The sequence below is a fragment of the Oncorhynchus mykiss genome, chromosome 3, assembly GCF_057628025.1.
Source record: "Oncorhynchus mykiss isolate SJ-2025 chromosome 3, ASM5762802v1, whole genome shotgun sequence".
Classification (NCBI taxonomy): Eukaryota; Metazoa; Chordata; class Actinopteri; order Salmoniformes; family Salmonidae; genus Oncorhynchus; species Oncorhynchus mykiss.
Genome location: NC_143024.1, coordinates 54,364,017 through 54,383,059, shown reverse-complemented (window position 1 = coordinate 54,383,059; position 19,043 = coordinate 54,364,017). Strand labels below are relative to the sequence as shown.

The 19,043-nt window shown below is 46.0% G+C and overlaps 1 protein-coding gene and 1 long non-coding RNA gene across 4 annotated transcripts in view; one reads left to right on the top strand and one right to left on the bottom strand.

Moving 5' to 3' along the window:
• LOC149984610 (uncharacterized) overlaps positions 1–19,043 on the top strand; it is a 755,830-nt gene that overhangs the window by 530,392 nt on the left and 206,395 nt on the right. The window lies entirely within an intron of this gene.
• LOC110519981 (E3 ubiquitin-protein ligase HECW2) overlaps positions 1–19,043 on the bottom strand; it is a 66,926-nt gene that overhangs the window by 32,324 nt on the left and 15,559 nt on the right. For 2 of the 3 annotated variants that reach the window (XM_036974118.2, XM_090229555.1), the window contains exons 2-22: positions 16,273–17,093; positions 13,970–14,077; positions 12,940–13,034; positions 12,784–12,853; positions 11,905–12,074; positions 11,414–11,553; positions 11,073–11,173; positions 10,085–10,944; positions 8,932–9,235; positions 8,571–8,663; positions 7,727–7,877; positions 7,379–7,485; positions 7,091–7,215; positions 6,549–6,734; positions 1,670–1,804; positions 1,418–1,514; positions 1,207–1,303; positions 997–1,080; positions 751–836; positions 340–460; positions 83–196 (exon numbers count right to left, since the gene is read on the bottom strand). In XM_036974118.2, the coding sequence (XP_036830013.1) occupies positions 83–196; positions 340–460; positions 751–836; positions 997–1,080; positions 1,207–1,303; positions 1,418–1,514; positions 1,670–1,804; positions 6,549–6,734; positions 7,091–7,215; positions 7,379–7,485; positions 7,727–7,877; positions 8,571–8,663; positions 8,932–9,235; positions 10,085–10,944; positions 11,073–11,173; positions 11,414–11,553; positions 11,905–12,074; positions 12,784–12,853; positions 12,940–13,034; positions 13,970–14,077; positions 16,273–16,666 (3,638 nt within the window). In that variant the 5' untranslated portion in view covers positions 16,667–17,093. The remainder of the gene's footprint in view (positions 1–82; positions 197–339; positions 461–750; positions 837–996; positions 1,081–1,206; positions 1,304–1,417; positions 1,515–1,669; positions 1,805–6,548; positions 6,735–7,090; positions 7,216–7,378; positions 7,486–7,726; positions 7,878–8,570; positions 8,664–8,931; positions 9,236–10,084; positions 10,945–11,072; positions 11,174–11,413; positions 11,554–11,904; positions 12,075–12,783; positions 12,854–12,939; positions 13,035–13,969; positions 14,078–16,272; positions 17,094–19,043) is intronic. The other variant, XM_036974119.2, reaches the window with a different exon arrangement.

The window sequence follows — 19,043 nt, the reverse complement described above, 5'->3', positions numbered from 1 at the left end:
CCTTGACATACCAACCGATGCATATGAGCAAACATAAAGGAAATGTGTAGCATATATGATATACCTAAACCCAAACACTCACCCTTCCTCGCCCACAAAGCTGACGTAGAGCTTACTCCTCTGCAGATCTTTGCGGGAGTAGCACATTATCTGATTGAAGGCATCCTCCAATAGGTGATCTCTACGAATGATCAATCTGGAAGGAGAAACACACAGACAGTCACAAACGTGCACACCACACATACACACAGGTTAAGATTAAGCAATACAGGATACGGCTGATATTTAGCTGTTCTCTCAACCTGTTGAAATACGTCGTCAAACAGCGACAGTACTCACTTGACTTTCCCAGGTCCCTGGCCATAGCCTTTCGTCTCCAGCTTGCGATAGAAGTTTCTCAGTTTGGCCTCAAAGTCACGTTTGTAAGGGGCAGGGGCGCGTGCATTCGCCCGCTGAGTACCTGAGAGGGGGGCAGAAAAGTAAGAGCAGAGGAGGAAGATGAAAAATAGAATAAAGTTCATCAGAAAATCGTGTATCTCATTATTACAACTTTCATTAGAATATAATTAGTTCATATGAAACACTTCACTTTACTGATTGAGAGTGCTAAAGCAACTTCTACGGCTCAAGGCTTAATCTCACTGTCTTGCCCTGGTTAGGATGGATAGTTTGGATTAGAAGCAAAGCTATGGGAAGAAAAGGCATGAGGAGAGAGTGTGTGCGCACGCGGCTTTGCATGTGTGTTCTCACCGGGGGAGCTCTGAGGGGAGGAGCAGTAGCTGGGGTGCAGTAAGGCATGAGGTGGCACATAGGACATAACCTCCTCTTCAAACAGGCTGAGGGAGAGAGGGGTGCTTAATAACACACACACTTATCACAAGCACACTAACAAACACAATACTCACAAACATACAGTCACACACACACATGCAATACCATCTCGCACACACAAACACACACTAATCACAAACAGACATTAACCCCCTGAAGACACACCTGAGCAAAATTACTAGATCAGCATCGCTAGAGAGACGAGCAAGCCCAGAAACACCCTCACTGCGAATGAACTGTAACCTTTCCCTGCAGACACACACAGGTTAACATTTGTGATACTGCTGTATGGCACAAACATAATACACATAGAGGGTTAGGATTTAAGGTTAAATATCTGGTTAAAGGGTTCCCATGGTGATTGGGGTGACCTACTTGAGTGAGTGGTTCCTGACGAGCTCTGGCTGCCTCTCCTGCAGGATCTCAATTATGTTGGGTTGCCGTAGAAACGCCACAATCTTGTCGTTGTAGGCTGGGGAGAGACCTGTGTCAATATCAACATGCCTGGGTCTGCAACTGCATGTGCTGGCGTGTGTGTATGTGTGTGTGTATGTTTATATATTTATATATATACCAGTGTACTCACCCACAGGCACCAGGTCCTGATTGCGAGTGGACCCACTGAAGGTGCTGGAGGGGCAGGGCACGACAGGTGGGCTGGAGTGTCGCATGTCATCTACCACCTGCAACATAAGGGGACACACATTTTAGTCAATTCCATTAACCTGCATTATAGGTTTTACAATAAGCATTATGATTGATATTGGTCTTGTTAAAGCAGCTTGTGTAAAGTCTTAGTGCTGATCTCTGGCCTAAGGGAATTTAGCAGTAGTCTCACCTCGCCTGCGCTGTGGCTGCGTTGGCGGTTAAGGTGCTGTCGGTGGGCCAGCAGGCTAGTTGAGTGTGCACTCTGGAGGGGGAGCCGCGGGTCGATGAAGGTTGTGGAGCGACAGTTGTGATCCACAAAGAAGGGCTGTGGAGACACACAGCCAGCCACTTACATTAAGATAGATAAACAAACTACAGTTTATAAAGGTGTACTGTACATACAGTTCCAGTCAGAAGTTTGGACACACCTACTCATTCAAGGGTTATTTATTTTTACCGTTTGCCTTGGTGACAGCTTTGCACACTCTTGGGATTCTCTCAACCAGAATCCCCTGGAATGCTTTTCCAACAGTCTTGAAGGAGTTCCCACATATGTAGGGCACTTGTTGGCTGCGTTTCCTTCATTCTGCAATCCAACTGATCCCAAACTATCTCAATTGGGTTGAGGTCGGATGATTGTGGAGGCCAGGTCATCTGATGCAGCACTCCATCACTCTCCTTGGTCAAATAGCCCTTACACAGCCTGGAGGTGTGTTGGGTCATTGTCCTGTAGAAAAACAAATGACGGCCCCACTAAGCCTAAACCAGATGGTGGATGGTGATGGTGTATCGCTGCAGAATGCTGTGGTAGCCATGCTCGTTAAGGGTGCCTTGAATTCTAAATAAATCAGTGTCACCAGCAAAGCACCCCCACACCTCCATGCTTCGCAGTGGGAACCAAACATGTGGAGATCATCTGTTCACCTACTCGGCATCTCACAAAGACACGGCAGTGGGAACCAAAAATGTCAAATCTGGACCAAAAGGACAGATTTCCACGAGTCTAATGTCCATTGCTCGTGTTTTTTGAACCAAGCAAGTCTGGTCTTACTGGTGTCCTTTAGTAGTGGTTTCTTTGCAGCAATTCAACCATGAAGGCCTGATTCACGCAGTCTCCTTTGAACAGTTGATGTTGAGATGAAATCTGAAGAATTTATTTGGGCTGCAAAGAGGCTGGCAACTCTAATGAAGTTATCCTCTGCAGCAGAGGTAACTATGGGTCTTCCTTTCCTTTGGCAGTCCTAATGAGAGCCAGTTTCATCATAGAGCTTGATGGTTTTTGCGACTGCACTTGAAGAAAATGTCAAAGGTCTTGAAATGTTCCGGATTGACTGACCTTCATGTCTCAAAGTAATGATGGACGGCTCGACAAAGATGGCATTGATGGAGATGGCAGCATCGCGACTAGCTCTTAGGAAAACGCAGTATTTCGTTTATGTACTATCTTTACATTATTAGCTCAGGAAATGTTGTCATTACATACAGCCGGGAAGAACTATTGGATATTAGAGTGCCGACTCACCAGAACTACCAGACTTCCCTGGAGCAGATCCTTTGTTCACTCTCCCCAGAGCAATTTAACTTATTCCAGAGGCCGACACAGAACGTCACCGGCGGAAGAGAGGCACTCGACGCGGCCTGCTGGTTTGACCTAGGAGGCGAGCACACCATCCACCACTTCTGAGTATTTAACTCGCTAATGTTCGGTCTTTGGATTAAAAAAAAGTTGAGCTTAGAGCAAGGATTTATATCCAGAGAAACATTGCGTACTGTGATTAACGGAAACATGGTTCTCTCGGGACACTGTCGGAGTCCGTAAAGCCAGCAGGATTCTCAGTACATCGCACAGACAGGAATAAATATATTTGGGAAGCAGAAGGGCAGTGGGGTGTGTTTCATGATTAATGACTCATGGTGTAATTCTAGGAACATACAGGAACTCAAGTCCTTTTGTTCACCCAACCTAGAATACCTCACGATTAAATGTTGACCATATTATCTCCCAAGAGAATTCTCCTCCGTCATCGCCATGGCCATTTACATCCCACCTCAAACCGAAACCTCGACGGCCCTCAAAGAACTTCACTGGACTTTATGCAAACTGGAAACCACATAACCCGAGGCTGCATTTATTGTAGCTGAGGATTTTAACAAAGCAAATCTGAGGACAAGGCTGCCAAGGTTCTATCAACATGCTGACTGTCCTACCTGAGCTACTAAGACTCAAACATTGCTATTCAAACTTCCTGAATGCTTAAAAGGCCCTCCCCCGCCCTTCTTACGGCAAATCAGTCCACATCTCCATCTTGCTCCTCCAGTCCTATAGGCAGAAACTCAAACAGGAAGTACCCATGCTTCGTACTATTCAACGCTGGTCTGACCAATCGGAATATATGCTTCAGGATTGTTTTGATCAAGTGGACTGGGATATGTTCCAGGTAGCTTGTGAGAAAATAATCTAGACGCATATACGGAGACTGAGTTTATAAGGAATTGTATAGGAGATGTAGTACCCACTGACTATTAAAACCTACCCTAACCAGAACTGTGGATAGATGGTAGCATTCATGCAAAACTGAAAGCGTGAACCACCGCATTTAACCATGGCAAGGCGATAGGTAATATGGCAGAATATAAACAGTGTAGTTATTCACTCCGCAAGGCAACCAAACAAACTAAATGTTAGTATAGAGATAAAGTGGAGTCGCAATTTAATGGCTCAGACCCGAGACGTATGTAGCAGGGACTACAGACAACCACAAACTACAATAGGAAAACCAGCCACATCGCCGAAACCGACGTCTCGCTTCTGGATAGGCTAAACACATTCTTCACACGCTTTGAGGATAACAGTGCCACCGACGTGGCCCGCTACAAAGGGCTGTGGGCTTCTCTGTGGCAGATGAGAGTAAAACATTTAAACAGACATATTCAATCTCTCTCAATCCCAGTCTGCTGTCCTCACATGCTTCAAGATGGCCACCATTGTTCCTGTACCCAAGAAGGCAAAGGAAACTTAATGACTATCGCCCCATAGCACTCACCTCTGTCATCATGAAGTGCTTTCAGAGACTAGTCAAGGATTATATCACCTCCACCCTACTTGCCACCCTACACCCACTTCAATTTGCTTACCGCCCCAATAGATCCACAGACGATGCAATCACCATCACTCTGCACACTGCCCTATCCCATCTGGACAAGAGGAATACCTAGGTAAGAATGCTGTTTATTGACTATAGCTCAGCATTCAACACCATAGTACCCTCCAAGCTCATCATTAAGCTAGCGGCCCTGGGTCTGAACCCCTCTGTGCAACTGGGTCCTGAACCTAGGTAGGAAACATCACCTCCACTCTGCTGATCCTCAACACTGGGGCCCCACAAGGGTGCATGCTCAGCCCCCTCCTGTACTCCCTGTTCACCCATGACTGTGTGGCCAAGCACGCCTCCAACTCAATCATAAGGTTTGCACACGACAACAGTAGTAGGCTTGATTACCAACAATGACAAGACAGCCTACAGGGAATATGTGAGGGCTCTGGGAGTGTGGTGCCTGGAAAACAGCCACTCACTCAACGTCAACAAAGCAAGATGATCGTGGACTTCAGGAAACAGCAGAGGGAGCACTCCCTTTTCTACATCGACGGGACTGCAATGGAGAAGGTGGAAAGCTTCAAGTTCCTTGGCGTAAACATCCCTGACAAACTGAAATGGTCCACCCACACAGTCAGTGTGGTGAAGACGCAACAGCCTCTTCAACCTCAGGAGGCTAAAGAAATTTGGCTTGTCACCTAAAACCCTCAAACATTTACAGATGCACAATTGAAAGTATCCTGTCGGGCTGTATCACCGCCTGGTACGGCAACTGCAATGCCCACAACCGCAAGGCTCTCCAGAGGGTGGTATGGTCTGCCCAGCACATTACCGGGGGCAAAATACCCACCCTCCAGGACCCAATGTCACAGGAAGACCAAAAAGTTCCTCAAGGACACCCGAGCCACTCCCTGTTCACCCCACTATCATCCAGAAGGTGAGGTCAGTACAGGTGCATAAAAGCTGGGACCGTGAGACTGAAAAACATCTTCCATCTCAAGGCCATCAGACTGTTAAACAGCCATCACTAGCACATTAGAGGCTGTTGCCTATAGGCATAGACTAGAAATCACTGGCCATTTTAAGGAATAGAACACTAGTCACTTTAATAATGTTTACATATCTGGAATTACTCATCTCATATGTATATACTGTTTTCTATACTATTCTAAGGTATCTCATTCACTTATTGTTTACATATCTTGCATTACTCATATGTATATATTGTTTTCTATACTATTCTACTGAATATTAGTCCGTTCCGCTCTGACATCGCTCATCCAAATGTATATAGCCTTAATTAATTCCTACTTAGATTTGTGTGCATTGGGTATATTTTGTGTAATTTGTTAGATATCACTGCACTGTCGGAGCTAGAAGCACAAGCATTTCGCTACACCCGCAATACATCTGCTAATCACGTGTATGTGATGTACCAACAAAATTTGATTTGACTATTTGACTTTGCTTATTTGAGCAGTTCCTGCCATAATATGGACTTGGTCTTTTACCAAATAGGGCCATCTTCTACATACCACCCCTACCTTGTCACAACACAACTGATTGGCTCAAATGCATTAGGAAGTGAAGAAATTCCACAAATTAACTTTTAACAAGGCACACGTTAATTGCAATGTTTTTCAGGTGACGACCTCATGAGGCTGGTTGAGAGAATGCCAAGTGTGCGCAAAACTATCATCAAGGAAAAGGGTGTCTACTTTGAAGAATCTAAAATATATTGATTTGTTTAACACTTTTTGGGGGGGGTTGCTACATGATTCCATATGTGTTATTTCATAGCTTTGATGTCTTCACTATTATTCTACAATATAATACAAGTAATACAAGTAAATAAAAACCCTGGAATGAGTAGGTGTCCAAACTCTTGACTGGTACTGTATATCCACACACGCCCTGCTCTTACACCCAACCCCATTTCACACACACCCCTACCCCCCACACACTGGTCCAGACCTTGCCGGTCTGGTCGTGCTTCATCTCCCAGCCCCTGGGTAGCTCCAGCTGGCTGTTGGTGAACATGTTGAGGAAGGCCACCAGGTCCCGATTGTGCTGGTAACGCTCATAGTGGTGGGCATCCCGACGCACCTTACTGATCATGTGCTTCAGGCAGGTGTTGCTCGTAAACATGCTGTAGGCACTCTGGGGAGGGAGGGGGGGAACAGACTGATGAGGACATCAAAAGAGGGACAGTAAATGCTGGGCTCTTCTGTAAATGGGGTTATTACTTTGAGCAAACACATTAAGGGAGAATGATGAATGAAAACCCAGGTAGCATGGCTCGTATTTATATATCAATTAACCTGATGAAGGCAACATTTGAAGTAAACGAGAAAAGAGCAGTTCACTCCAAGAAGCTCTTTCCTTACCATAAACACCTTTGCAGATCATTATCAACTACTGAGACATATGACATGGTAAGGGTGACCTTGAGGGACCAAAGGTGATCCATAAGAAGGTGAAAGGTGAGAGTTGAGCGCCTGTGCAGCCAGACTCACAGGGTTAGAATGCAGCACGGTGAAGAAGTCTGTGCTGCACAGGAACTTTGCACTTGGGGACTGGAGCAGCAGAGAGAGACGCGACCGAGAGCTGGAGTGACCCACTGCGCTCTCTCTCCTGTACTCTACAACAGACAAAACAAAAACTGTTATAGGTAAATATATGTTGGAAAGGGTGTGTGTGTGTGTGTCTGTGCGTGCGCTTGTATGCGCACACATACAGTATGTGTGCATACCTTGTGTGTGTTGTCAGTGCGTGTGTGTATGAATGTTAGTGTACAAGCACACCAGGGATGGTCTGGGGCAGAAAGTCACTCTCTGTGGGCTCTGGCGGGAGGTCAACTGTGTTCTCCTCAGACCTCTCACTGGTCATCGTCCTCCTGATGCTCTGATATCTGACAGACAGAAATAGATAAAGAGGGAAAGAAGGACAGTGTGAGAAAAAGAGGAAAGGGTGTGAAGGGTTAAGGAGAGAGAGGAAATGTAGAGGATTGAAGTTACAAAAGTGTGTGTTCACCTGAGTGTGAGGGAGAGAGAAGGTGTGAGTACGTATATGTACGTACATATATGTGTGCGAGTGTATGAGCGCATGGTGTGTATGTACGTGTGTGTGTGCGCCTCTACATGATTACAGACCTGCGGTTGAGCTGCTCCATCTGTTGGATGGAGCTGGAGCGGGTCAGGCCCTGGGGAGCGGGGGGTCCGGTGGGGCGCTGCCACGTGGTGGTACGGTTCACGTGATCGACAAAGAAAATACGACCGTGACTATCGATCCTCGCCTCCCAGTCTGAGGAGAACAAACACATGGCTTTACATTCGCAAACACACACTTAACATGAGACAGAGGTAATGTCCCAAATGGCACCCTAGTTCCTTTATAGTGCACTACTTTTGACCAAAGCCCGTAGGGAATAGGGTGCCATTTGGGATACAACAACAGTCAAACTAAATTCACACATGGTTGACATGCAGATGCATTCTGACAGAACCATGACACCTCGAATAGCATAAAAATACAGTATATCAAATAGTATACCATTGTGTATATAGCAGTTAGAAATGTAGGACAAGTCATAGATTTAGATAGACAGCTCTAATGACACAAAGCGTGTTTTAGCATGGGCAGTGCCATTGAGAACTGTCACCATTTTGAAGTAGATATGCAGGTCATAAGGAAAGGATCAGCCAATGAATTATACTCCTCAGAAAACATTCCATAACTGCATGTGGCAGTAAATTTCCAACATTGGTTTTATACATGTTCAGACAACACACTCCAGGTGGCAGTATGCACCCTTTCAGTTTGTCTACATACTTATAGAAGTAATAGTCAAAGAAGCCATTAAGGCACAAATACAAAGAAGCCCCCTCTATGGAGCCAAATATACACATTGTAATAAGCAGCCTTCTTTCTCTTCTTTTTGTCATCTTCCTTCACCTCAAATACATACAGATATAGTATGTACAGACAGACACTTACTAGGAGGTAACGGTTCATCCACTCGTTGGTAACGGTGAATGTCATGGCGCACTGAGGGGAGGCAGTGCACCGGGTGACCGTTCACTTGAGCACCTGAGGATACATTCAGGAAAAGAGCACATGAGCCTTTTTATAGTTATGGTAATTCACTATTAGTTTCTACATGACTGGATTAATTAATCATATTTAATAATAATTTTAAGTAGGGGTATACGTGGATGCTTTGATGAATCCCACGGAAGCAAAATGGTAATATAATGTAGTTATAATTACATCATGTAATTTCTAAGATACTACAAGGTAAATATTAGACTGCAAAATAAAGCATAAAGAAATTATTTTAAAAGTGGTAGTTACACACCGTCTTCTCCATCTGCCTCCATGGCAACTGCATCTGAATCAACAGATACGGCCACCCCTGCGGGTCTTGGCTCCTCCCCCTCCTCCTCATCCTGGGGAACATCCCCAGATACCTGTAAGCTCCACATCCGCTCACTAATCTCCTCCCCTGGCTCCAGCGCATTGGCAGACGGAGCGTCTCCTTCAACCTCATTGGCTGACGTATGCCCGCCCCCCTCGTCGTCTACGTGCTGGTGGGTGGGTGGAGTGCCAGTGAATGAGTCTCCCCCTGGGTCAATGGCAGCTACTGCCCTCTCCTCTGCCTCCTGCAACATGAGGGCTCAATGAGGTCAGAACAGTGTTTCCCAAATGATGGGTCAGGACCAGGGATGTAGTGGAGCATTAATAAATTATGTTAACACACCTTATTTGGTTTGGTGAATAACGTTCGTGCGCCTATAACACTAAAATGACATTGTTAGTATTTGCGCTACCTGCCGGCATCATCTCGAAAGGCATTCTTGTTCACCCACCTTTTTTTAACCACTAACCACATCTCTGGGTAGGACCCAATGGCGGGTTGTGGTTAATTCTTTTAGAACCGCAGCTTTTTTATTTTTGATACCTTACTTTGTGAGGATTCGGTTTTCTGAAACAAGGTAAGGTCCTGGCTAGAAACATTGTTTGATGTAGGGTTGTATTAGCTCTGTTTTCAACCTCAGAATGAGAACCAATCCTGAAACAGGAAGACCACTCAGTGAGCAAGCAACTTTATAGCTTTAAATCCTGAATTGTTCCTTTACTAAATGTCTCATGGACAGACACGCATAACTGGTATCCTAGCATCTGTCAACAGACGGACGTCTAACGCGAAACTTTGATCCGATATTTCATCAATCTTTCGAATATCAGATGGGGAGGGGACATTTGGCCCATAGAATTGCCTGTAACTTGCAAAGAGAGCTACCGCCCTGCTTCCACTCCTCATTCTAGCATATTTTCTAACGTGTCGAATTTAATCGAGCATCTGACACAATCACGCAAGATTTTAGTTCTGGGTTTCCGTGATTGTTCCTTGACTTACTACTACAGATATATTATAGGCTTTTTTATGTATTGCATAGAGAACCTTTAACCACGGGTATGATCTACTCACTTAACCACCAGTCACTCACCTCAGCCGTGGACATTGTGATTGGGCAACTCTCTGAGGAAGAGAAGACTGTCTGTGGGGCCATTGCCATGGAGCAGGTGTCAATCGGCGACGAGGGGTTGTCAGCAGGCCCCTGGCCCTCCTCTGGCCCCTCCAGGCCCACAGCCAAAAGACTCTGGGACAGCGCCTCTGAGAAGAAAGGAACTTCCTCCACCTCCGAGAAAACATCAGGCTCTGAGGAGTCCTCGAAGTCGAGGGCCAGGTCTAACTCAGGGGCCACATTGGATTCACCACCAGGGGCACAATCTTCCCCCGTTACTATCAGCTGTTCATCTCCCACCACCCTGGGTTCCAGCTGCTCAGGGTCAGGATCCTGCTGTAGCTCTGGGACAACGTCTTCTTCTTCAGGCCCCTCGGGACCCCCGTTGAGCAGCAGGGGGGACCCGGGCACCGGGTAAATGTCAGTGGGCCCCGAGCGCTCCTCATCTTCGTCTGAGTCAATGTGCAGCATGGCACTGAGACGTGTGTGAGTGGGAAAGCTAGAGCGCAGCTTCGGTGAAGCGGCGCCCAGGGGCCTCTCTCCGGGGCCCTTGGGGGCCTCGATGGCATCCAGGCCTTCGCTCAGGGACCTCTGCAACCGTAGAGGGCCAGAGTAGGATTCACCCTCGGTGGTTCTGCCCTCTGTACCGCTAAAGTCCCTGTAGTCTGGGACTGGATAGGCTGTGGCCCCGCCTTCCCAGGACCTCTGTGAGCCCAGGGAGCCAGTAGGGGAGGGGCCTCCAGTAACCACCCCCGGGAGAAGGTGGGGCAGATCCTCGTCATCTGATGGAGTCCCAGGGGCCCCGTTATTGGGCACACCGATGATAGAGTCCGGAGAGGCCCCTGAGCATGAACGAGATCAAGATTCATAATTTTGTAATACCTTTTTATTCCATTACAATTCAGCAGTGTGTACTTCAATTAGGTATTGTTGTTTACAAACACAATAAATTACAGGCAATGGCCCTCACCGTCAGGTCCAGTGGATGTGAGCTCCACCCTGAACTGCATCTGGCCACTCACGTGCTCAGTGGGCAACCGTCGACACAGAGAGAAGCTCAGAGGCTGGAGACTGAGGATAGACGGACAGACAAACAAACAACCAAATGCAATTACTCAACTATAGTTAACACGCAATGATAAAGTATAGAGAGCAATCAATAATTATGAGCATGGGTCTAAATGAGCATCATTAAAAACACGTATGTCTTTGAGTGTGTATAAATTGTTTGTTTATTTTAAAGCACATTTTGTGTGTGTGTGTGTGTGTGTGTGTGTGTGTGTGTGTTTGCCAGTTTTCCAGGTTACCTACCCAGGTATTTTCTCAATCAGCCTCTGCACAGGAATGGTCAGCTGACCAAGGAAGCGTTTGATGATTGGTCGACTTTTGGCAAACTTGTCCTTCACCTCGATGTTCAGAATGTCTGTCATCAGTGCTACAAAAGTGTATTTCTACAGAGAGAGGGAGAAACAGACTGTTAGCGAAGCACCATCTGACCTTTCTAAGTTAAAGTGATTTGCGGTGAGCAGAGGATTAGCACCAATTTAAGTGCAACACCATGACAATCTGAGCAAGGAGAAGCCTAGCGGGGAAGGCTCGCTCGGCTTCCCATGAACTCTATATTTCGCTTGACTCTTCAGCCATATTGATTTCAAACGTTTAATCGTTACAATATTGTAAATAATAGGGAACACATCTAGTGAGTGAACCAGTGATCTATGAGTGGAGTGAGTGTGCACGTTTGTGTGCATGTCTGTGCACGTGTGTACGCGTGTGTGTGTACATGCATGTATATAGATCACCTCTCCGCGCCACTTAGGGTTGGTGGTATTGGCGATGATGGCAGAGCGTCTCTCCTGTCCGTGGTGGCTGAAGGTGGGGAAGCCACTTCTCTTCCCAGGGTGGATGGACATCTTCAGGTAGGGATCCGGGTTGAAGAACATTCCCTTCTTCAGCCCCACCGCATGCATATCTACACAGAGGAAGACCGTCATTAAATCAGGGGCTGTATATGTCAAGAGTCTCCGAGTAGGAGTGCTGACCCAGGATCAGTTTAGCTTTTTAGCTCACAACGAATAAGACTACATGGAAGGTGTGTGTGGGGGGGGACCCACTACATTACCTTGTTATTTAACCTTCCAAAATGGACACGTCAAGCCGTTTCAATAAAGGCTTTTATCTGCAACTGCAGTTTTGCCCAAGTCCAATTGTTAATGTCACAAGCCAGGGAAACCAAAGAGCAGCTTACCATTTGAACTCGTATTGCAAACGAAGAGTTGCAGAAACTTTGGCTTTTCCACTAGTTGTCAGAGGTTTATTGCAAGGGAAGGATGACATACATACACATTCATTCGGTTCTACTTTTGTGATAGAAATCCGTGCTCGAGGCCAATTGGAAGAAACTTTAGTCAACGATTGAGGCTGACTGTATAACTGCTTGCATGTCAGATGTTAGGAGCAATGCAAAGTTGGAACTTATTTTCAAGTGGGAATAACACATGTAAGGAGGAATAAGAAGGTCAAATAAAGAAGTAGTAGTAGATTGTAATAACGAGTTAATCGATAATGGAAAACTTTGACGCTCTTCTATTAAATCATTTAAATCCAAACTATAGAGGGCACCTTTTCTAAGTCAGAGTCAATGAGGACATCTTCCTGGTTTTAACCAAACCACACCTCACCTGTCAAAGTAAAGCTGATTAGTTTGCGAGGATGATCTGTGGATGACTGCCCCTCACTTTGACCTTCTCCCTGAGAGACACAGAGAAGTTGAATGTAAAACACACACAGACACCACACACACACACAACAAACCATAAACACACAGGCAGACACACCAGGACTCCAGGGTTCTTCACAGTGATGCAGGGGGTGGTGGCTCTCAGGGCTCCACTGACGCCGTGATAGTACTTGAAGCAGATCTTGGTCTCAGCTAGAGGGAAAACAGAGAGATGCATGATATGAACACCATCCCTCGTTTCTCTCTTCACCCACTCTTTGGCTGGCTGTGCCTCAATTATGAGACTGTAGAGATGAGATTGTAATGTTCTTACGCAACAGGGAAGTACGTACATGGAGTAATGCAAAACGTACAAATCTTGCACACAATTACTTGTGTTTGCATATATTATAGAATTAACAAGTCAATTAAAAGTAGTATACTGTGTAATTGCAGTGTAATTCCCTTCCCATTAATTACCCATGGAATAATGCCAATACGGTTGTTCCCTATAGGCCCTGCTCAAAGTAGTGCACTACGGGGCCTCCCGAGTGGAGCAGTGGTCGAAGGCACTGCATCCCAGTGCTAGAGGAATCACTACAGATCCGGGTTCGACCTATAGCGACAATTGGCCCAGCGCCATCCAGGTTACGGAGCGTTTGGCCGGATGGGATGTCCTTTTCCCATCAAGCTCTAGCGCCTCCTTGTGGAGGCCGGGAGGATGCACGCCGACTTCGGTCGCCAGCTGTACAGCGTTTCCTCCGACACATTGGTGTGGATGGCTTCCGGGTTAAGCGAGCAGTGTCAAGAAGCAGTTTGGGTGAGCGAGGTCGTGTTTCGGAGTACGCAAGGCTCTCGACCTTCGCCTCTCCCAAGTCCGCACGGGAGTTGCAGCAATGCGACAAAACTAACTACCAATTGGATATCACGAAAGGTACAAAAATAAAATTGCGCACTACATAGGGAATAAGGTGCCATTTGGAATGAAACCAATGTCAATTATTAAGTATTGTATCTCCCCCTTCTTAATCCTGTCCCATTGTAATGAGTGTGGTCCAAAGACCTTTTGAAAAGTAGTTTCGACATTATACTTGATCCTATTTCTCACTGTATGAATCCCACTGATGCTTTCTCTCCTCTCCTCTCACCGTCCATGAAGTAAGGCCCAGGCTCCAACCTCCAGACGATCTGGCCCCTCTGTGTCCCATTCACCCCACGGTTCTTACAGTCCCACACATTGGATGGGCTGATTTCATCTGGGCCGGCGAACAGAAAGAAAGAAAGCGCCGTCAGTCCAGTCAGTATGTGTGTGGGGTTCTAAATGAGTACATGGTTCTAAAATGTGAGTGCGTGCGTGTTGTGTTCTATGAAGACATGACAGTGACAGACAAACTTCTGGATTAGTGTCCAACTTTGAAAATGGTTGACCCCAAATAACGTTATAAATGTTATGGTCAGATGTTTATTGAACAGCACTTGCTCCACATTGCAGCCTTATCACAGCTGTTGTTCATGTCTTTTTTGCCTCATGTCATATAACCATGACAGATACCTAACTTCAGACAATTTTCCTTTAATCCATAAATGTAGTGCCTAAAATGCATTCTCTACAACCTCTAACACAAAGGACAAGAAATTGAAAACCTACCACGGTGTTAAAAACGAGGGAATTACGCTGTACGTAGCACTTTCACCCCCCCAATAATGAACCACCACTTCAGGCTGAACTGAACGAGCACGAAGCAGCACAATGGGGGGGGGTAGAGGAGGAGGTAAGGTGATATCATTGAATGTCTGCTTAGTAGTGGAAAGTGGGAGAGCACGGGGCACCCCGGGGGATTAAGACCCTGACGCTAGTAATGAAGTGCACGATGGCCTCGTGATCGATAGCCACGTGGCCTGGCGCCCTCCCTGCATGCTTTCTCTGCTTTCTCCTGTCTCTCATATTTCAGCCTTACAGTGAACCCTTGGGATCCTTCTTCCTTAAAGGAGGGAAGTCCAGTGAGGTCAAGGGGCGGGTGGATAGAGGACTCATGGAGCGTCTAGAGGTCGACTGACTCATCCGACAGCCAATTGGTATATTGGTAAACCGGTAATTAGAGTATTAGAGTCAATCATAATGTGGTTGCTCTAGCTTTCTGTTAAATAAATACTAGAGAGTTTGTTGGCTGAATGTCTCTAGTGGATATGCATAATTGCATAGAACTGAATTGGCCATACTGTAGTTTCAAACAATATGTGGTTCATAATATGAACAAATATGAATATGCTAGATAGGTTGCTTTTCACTGCAACAGGGGAACATTTAGACTTTAGTAGCCTTATGCAGTGTGCTGCTAAAGCAGGGCTATCATGTTGGGGACCACCCAGAATAGTCTAAGTGTATATGGTATACGTGATGGTGTGCGTGTAAAGCCTATCTCATGTTTCCCAGTCAAAACAGTTTGACAATTATTATTATGACAATTTGTGCAACGTTTTGGTTCATTTTGGTGTTCGGCTGTTTATCGGGCTGCACAAAGTATTTTCTTGAGTCAAGTCGAAGTTTGGTATCCGTAGTCTATGCCCCTTCAACGTTGATTGGTCAACAGTACTACTGCTAGTAGGAGTGGGAACTATGGACGGGATTGTTCAATTAAGTGTTTGAGAGACGACTAATTTTCATGCACGTTTTCTTACTTGAGAATGAAAGTTAGATGTAAAATCAGCAACTAAGAACTCCCCTGCAAAATTATTATTCTTTTTTTTTTATCAAGAAATCTTAGACTAATTCTGACTATATGAGGAAATGTATACTGGCTGTGTTGTTGCTATGGCCTCTCAAGAGCGACAAACAGTAATATTGCTGCTTTCTCCTAGTTTTTCATGCGTATGTCTTTTAAGAGAGCATGCGCGGTGGCACACATTTAAGTCACCTAGCTGAGTTCTGCTAGGAGCAAACAGAACCTAGTATGCGGGAGCCTTTATAGTACACCAAGTCAGAAGTATTTAATGTTGACTCAGGCCTCCCTTCTGTGGAATTTCAACAGCTCCAGTTTCAATATGGACTCTGGAGACTCCTGCACCAGAGACTATTCTCAACTCTACAAAACTAACTAGAATCAGCCAGTCCTACAGAGCAGCTATCTGTTCAGTCAGCTCAGTACAACTAGTTAATCAAATAAACACTACTGTTATATAATCAATGAAGATGGAACATTTCTTTCAACCTTTCATTCCATGCTCCACCAGTAAATGGACATGTTTCTCAACTCCAGTTCATTTTTGTTCAGGCAGATACTAACACTCCCGATTCAACAAATCAATGGCTATATTATTAGTTGAGAAGTTGAATCAGGTGGTGTTCGTGCTGGACTATGTTCGTGCTGGAGCAACCAGTACAGGTGTTCTACTTTAAACTTTCCTAGTTATGAACTACACCATTGTGAAATGAACATACTGAATGTCTCACCAATGTGATACAGGCCGATCCAGTCGGTGGCGTCCACCTCCTCCTTGATGTCCCAGGAGATGACCAGGTTCTGGCCCCTCCCCAGCGTGAACTCCAGTGTGGACGCAGTCAGCGACGAGCGGCCCTGCGAGGTCACCAGGTCTGTGTCGCTGTTGGCCCTCGGGAGACCCATGGGGCTGCTCACCACAGAAGCCGTGTCCCTGGCCGCACCGCCTCGCTCCGCCAGGCTCCGCAGGTTCTCTGGGCTGAGCGTGTGTCGCAGGTGTGGGCTGCGCCTCCGTGGGGCCGACAGGTGCTCCCGCCCCACGTGTGCAGACAGTCCGTGTGCATTGTGGGGGGGGGCTGTGTGGGGATGGTTACGGGTCCTGGGAAGGACCGCGAGTGAGGGACGCATGGTGGCTGCGGAGGAGGGACCAAAGCAGGAAATTTAACGTTTGGCAGGGTTACGGAAGACGGCAAGGTGTTGATGGGGCACAGATAACCGGAAACCCTTGGTCTTAGTGGTTGGGTTAGGCATCAAAGATATGGTCTACCTCGGCCACTTTACTATAGTAGCTTGCTACAGCTTTAGCTTTCCGATGGTGGTGTCAGTAGTGTTTGGTGTGGAGGCTGCAGACCTTATCCTTCCATAGAAGCTCTGTGGTGTGTTGTACCTAAAGTTCTGACCATTCTCTCTCTGGCCAATGTGCAAACAGAAGCATGTCTTGAGTGCAGTATGCTATCCAGGAGCAAAGACAGGTTGAAGACACAGCCAGCATTGTCCACGCCGCTACCCCAAATTGACACTGTCCAACAAGCAAAGATCAAGAGAGACCTCGAGGCTAGGAAAGAAGAGAACAAGGCAAGATGGAAGGGAAAATGGAGGGACAGAGGCAGACAGACGTCAGTATTCCTAACAAACACGTCAGTATTCCTAACAGATGCCCTACACACACAGCAAATGTAGTGGACACTGCTGTCAAAGATCCAGTCACCTTGCCTGGCTACCCAAACGCTACCTAACGCCCACGGACATTACGTTCTTCCACGCAATGAGTCTGGATTCGAGTAGCTCCCCAACAATATCTAGAATGGAAATCTATTTCAGAACCATCCGATTGGTTCCACACGTGGGTAAAGCAGTGTTTTGAAAATTCGTCATTGGCTTTGATACTCTGATTGGTTAGAGATACAGTCGCTGATGACTTTTTGTACAGCACCCCTCATTTTGACACCACCACATGACTTCAATTGACGGCAGTCTCCGACTGAAGTATGTAGCGAACGATAAGAGCAGCAGAATAATTTTGTTTGAGGCGACAAGCACCCAGTCACCAATGCAGTACTAGACGTAGCCATTCCAAATTACACACCGCATCATTCTCTACTTCTTAAATCAACATTCCAAATGAAATCAGGAAATGTGTGTGTGTGTGTGTGTGTGTGTGTGTGTGTGTGTCTCAGATTGACTGCCCCAGAAAAGGCAAGTGGAGAAAGGCAGCTGTAACTGCTTCTCTGGAAGCTCCTAATTCAGCAAAGGCAGCTGGGGGATATCAGGTGGGGAGGACGGTCTGATTGGCTGTCGGATTCTGAACCACAGCCGTTTAGTAGGAAAAGGGGGACATGCGACTTAATGATCCAACAGGAGCTTATTTTAGATGTGCTGAGCAACAACCAAGGCTTTTTGAAGCTTGGGTATAATTTGAGCTAATGCTAGCGCAAGTCATTTTTGATTTGGGCTGATCTATGCTGGGCTCGTCTCGTCGGCTGGTCAGCACTATTTTAGCCGACTATGCTGTTCTGGCTGCTTGGAGACCATTGCATAGTAATGTAGCTCCTCTGTAAATTGAGGCGATTTTTGACGTGCTTAAGGGGTGCGAGCTAAATCAAGCACCTAAACTATCTGAAAGAATAAATGTTAGGAGCCAGGTCTACAGCCTTCAGAGTCAGCGATGAAGAGGCGACTCCGGGATGCTGGCCTTCTAGGCAGAGTTGCTCTGTCCAGTGTCTGTGTTCTTTTCCCCCCCATCTTAATCTTTAATTGGCCAGTCTGAGATATGGCTTTTTCTTTGCAACTCTGCCTAGAAAGTCAGCATCCCGGGGTCACCTCTTCACTGTTGACGTTGAGACTGGTGGTTTGCGCGTACTACTTCATGAAGCTGTCAGTTGAAGACTTGTGAGGCATCTGTTTCTCAAACTAGACTATGTACTTGTCCTCTTGCTCAGTTGTGCACCGGGGCCTCCCAAGCTTTCTATTCTGGTTAGAAACAGTTTGTGCTGTTCTGTGAAGGGAGTCGTGCACAGAGTTGTACGAGCTCTTCAGTTGCTTGGCAATTTCTCACATGGAATAGCCTTAATCTCTCAGAACAAAGAATAGACTGACGAGTTTCGGAAGAAAGGGCTTTGTTTCTGGCCATTTTGAGTCTGTAATCGAACCCACAAATGATGATGCTCCACATACTCAAGTAGTCTAAAGGCCAGTTTTATTGCTTCTTTAAATCAGAAACAGTTTTCAGCTATGCTAACATAATTGCAAAAGGGCTTTCTAATGATCAATTAGCCTCTTAAAACTATAAACTTGCATTAGCTAACAACATGCCATTGGATCCCAGGAGTGATGGTTGCTGATAAATGGGCCTCTGTACAGCGATGTAGATATTCTATAAAAGAAAATGTGGTTTCCAGCTACAATAGTCATTTACAAAATTAACAAGTGTCTACACTGTATTTCGGATCAATTTGATGTCATTTTAAAAATGGACAAAAGTGCTTTTCTTTAAAAAACAAGGACA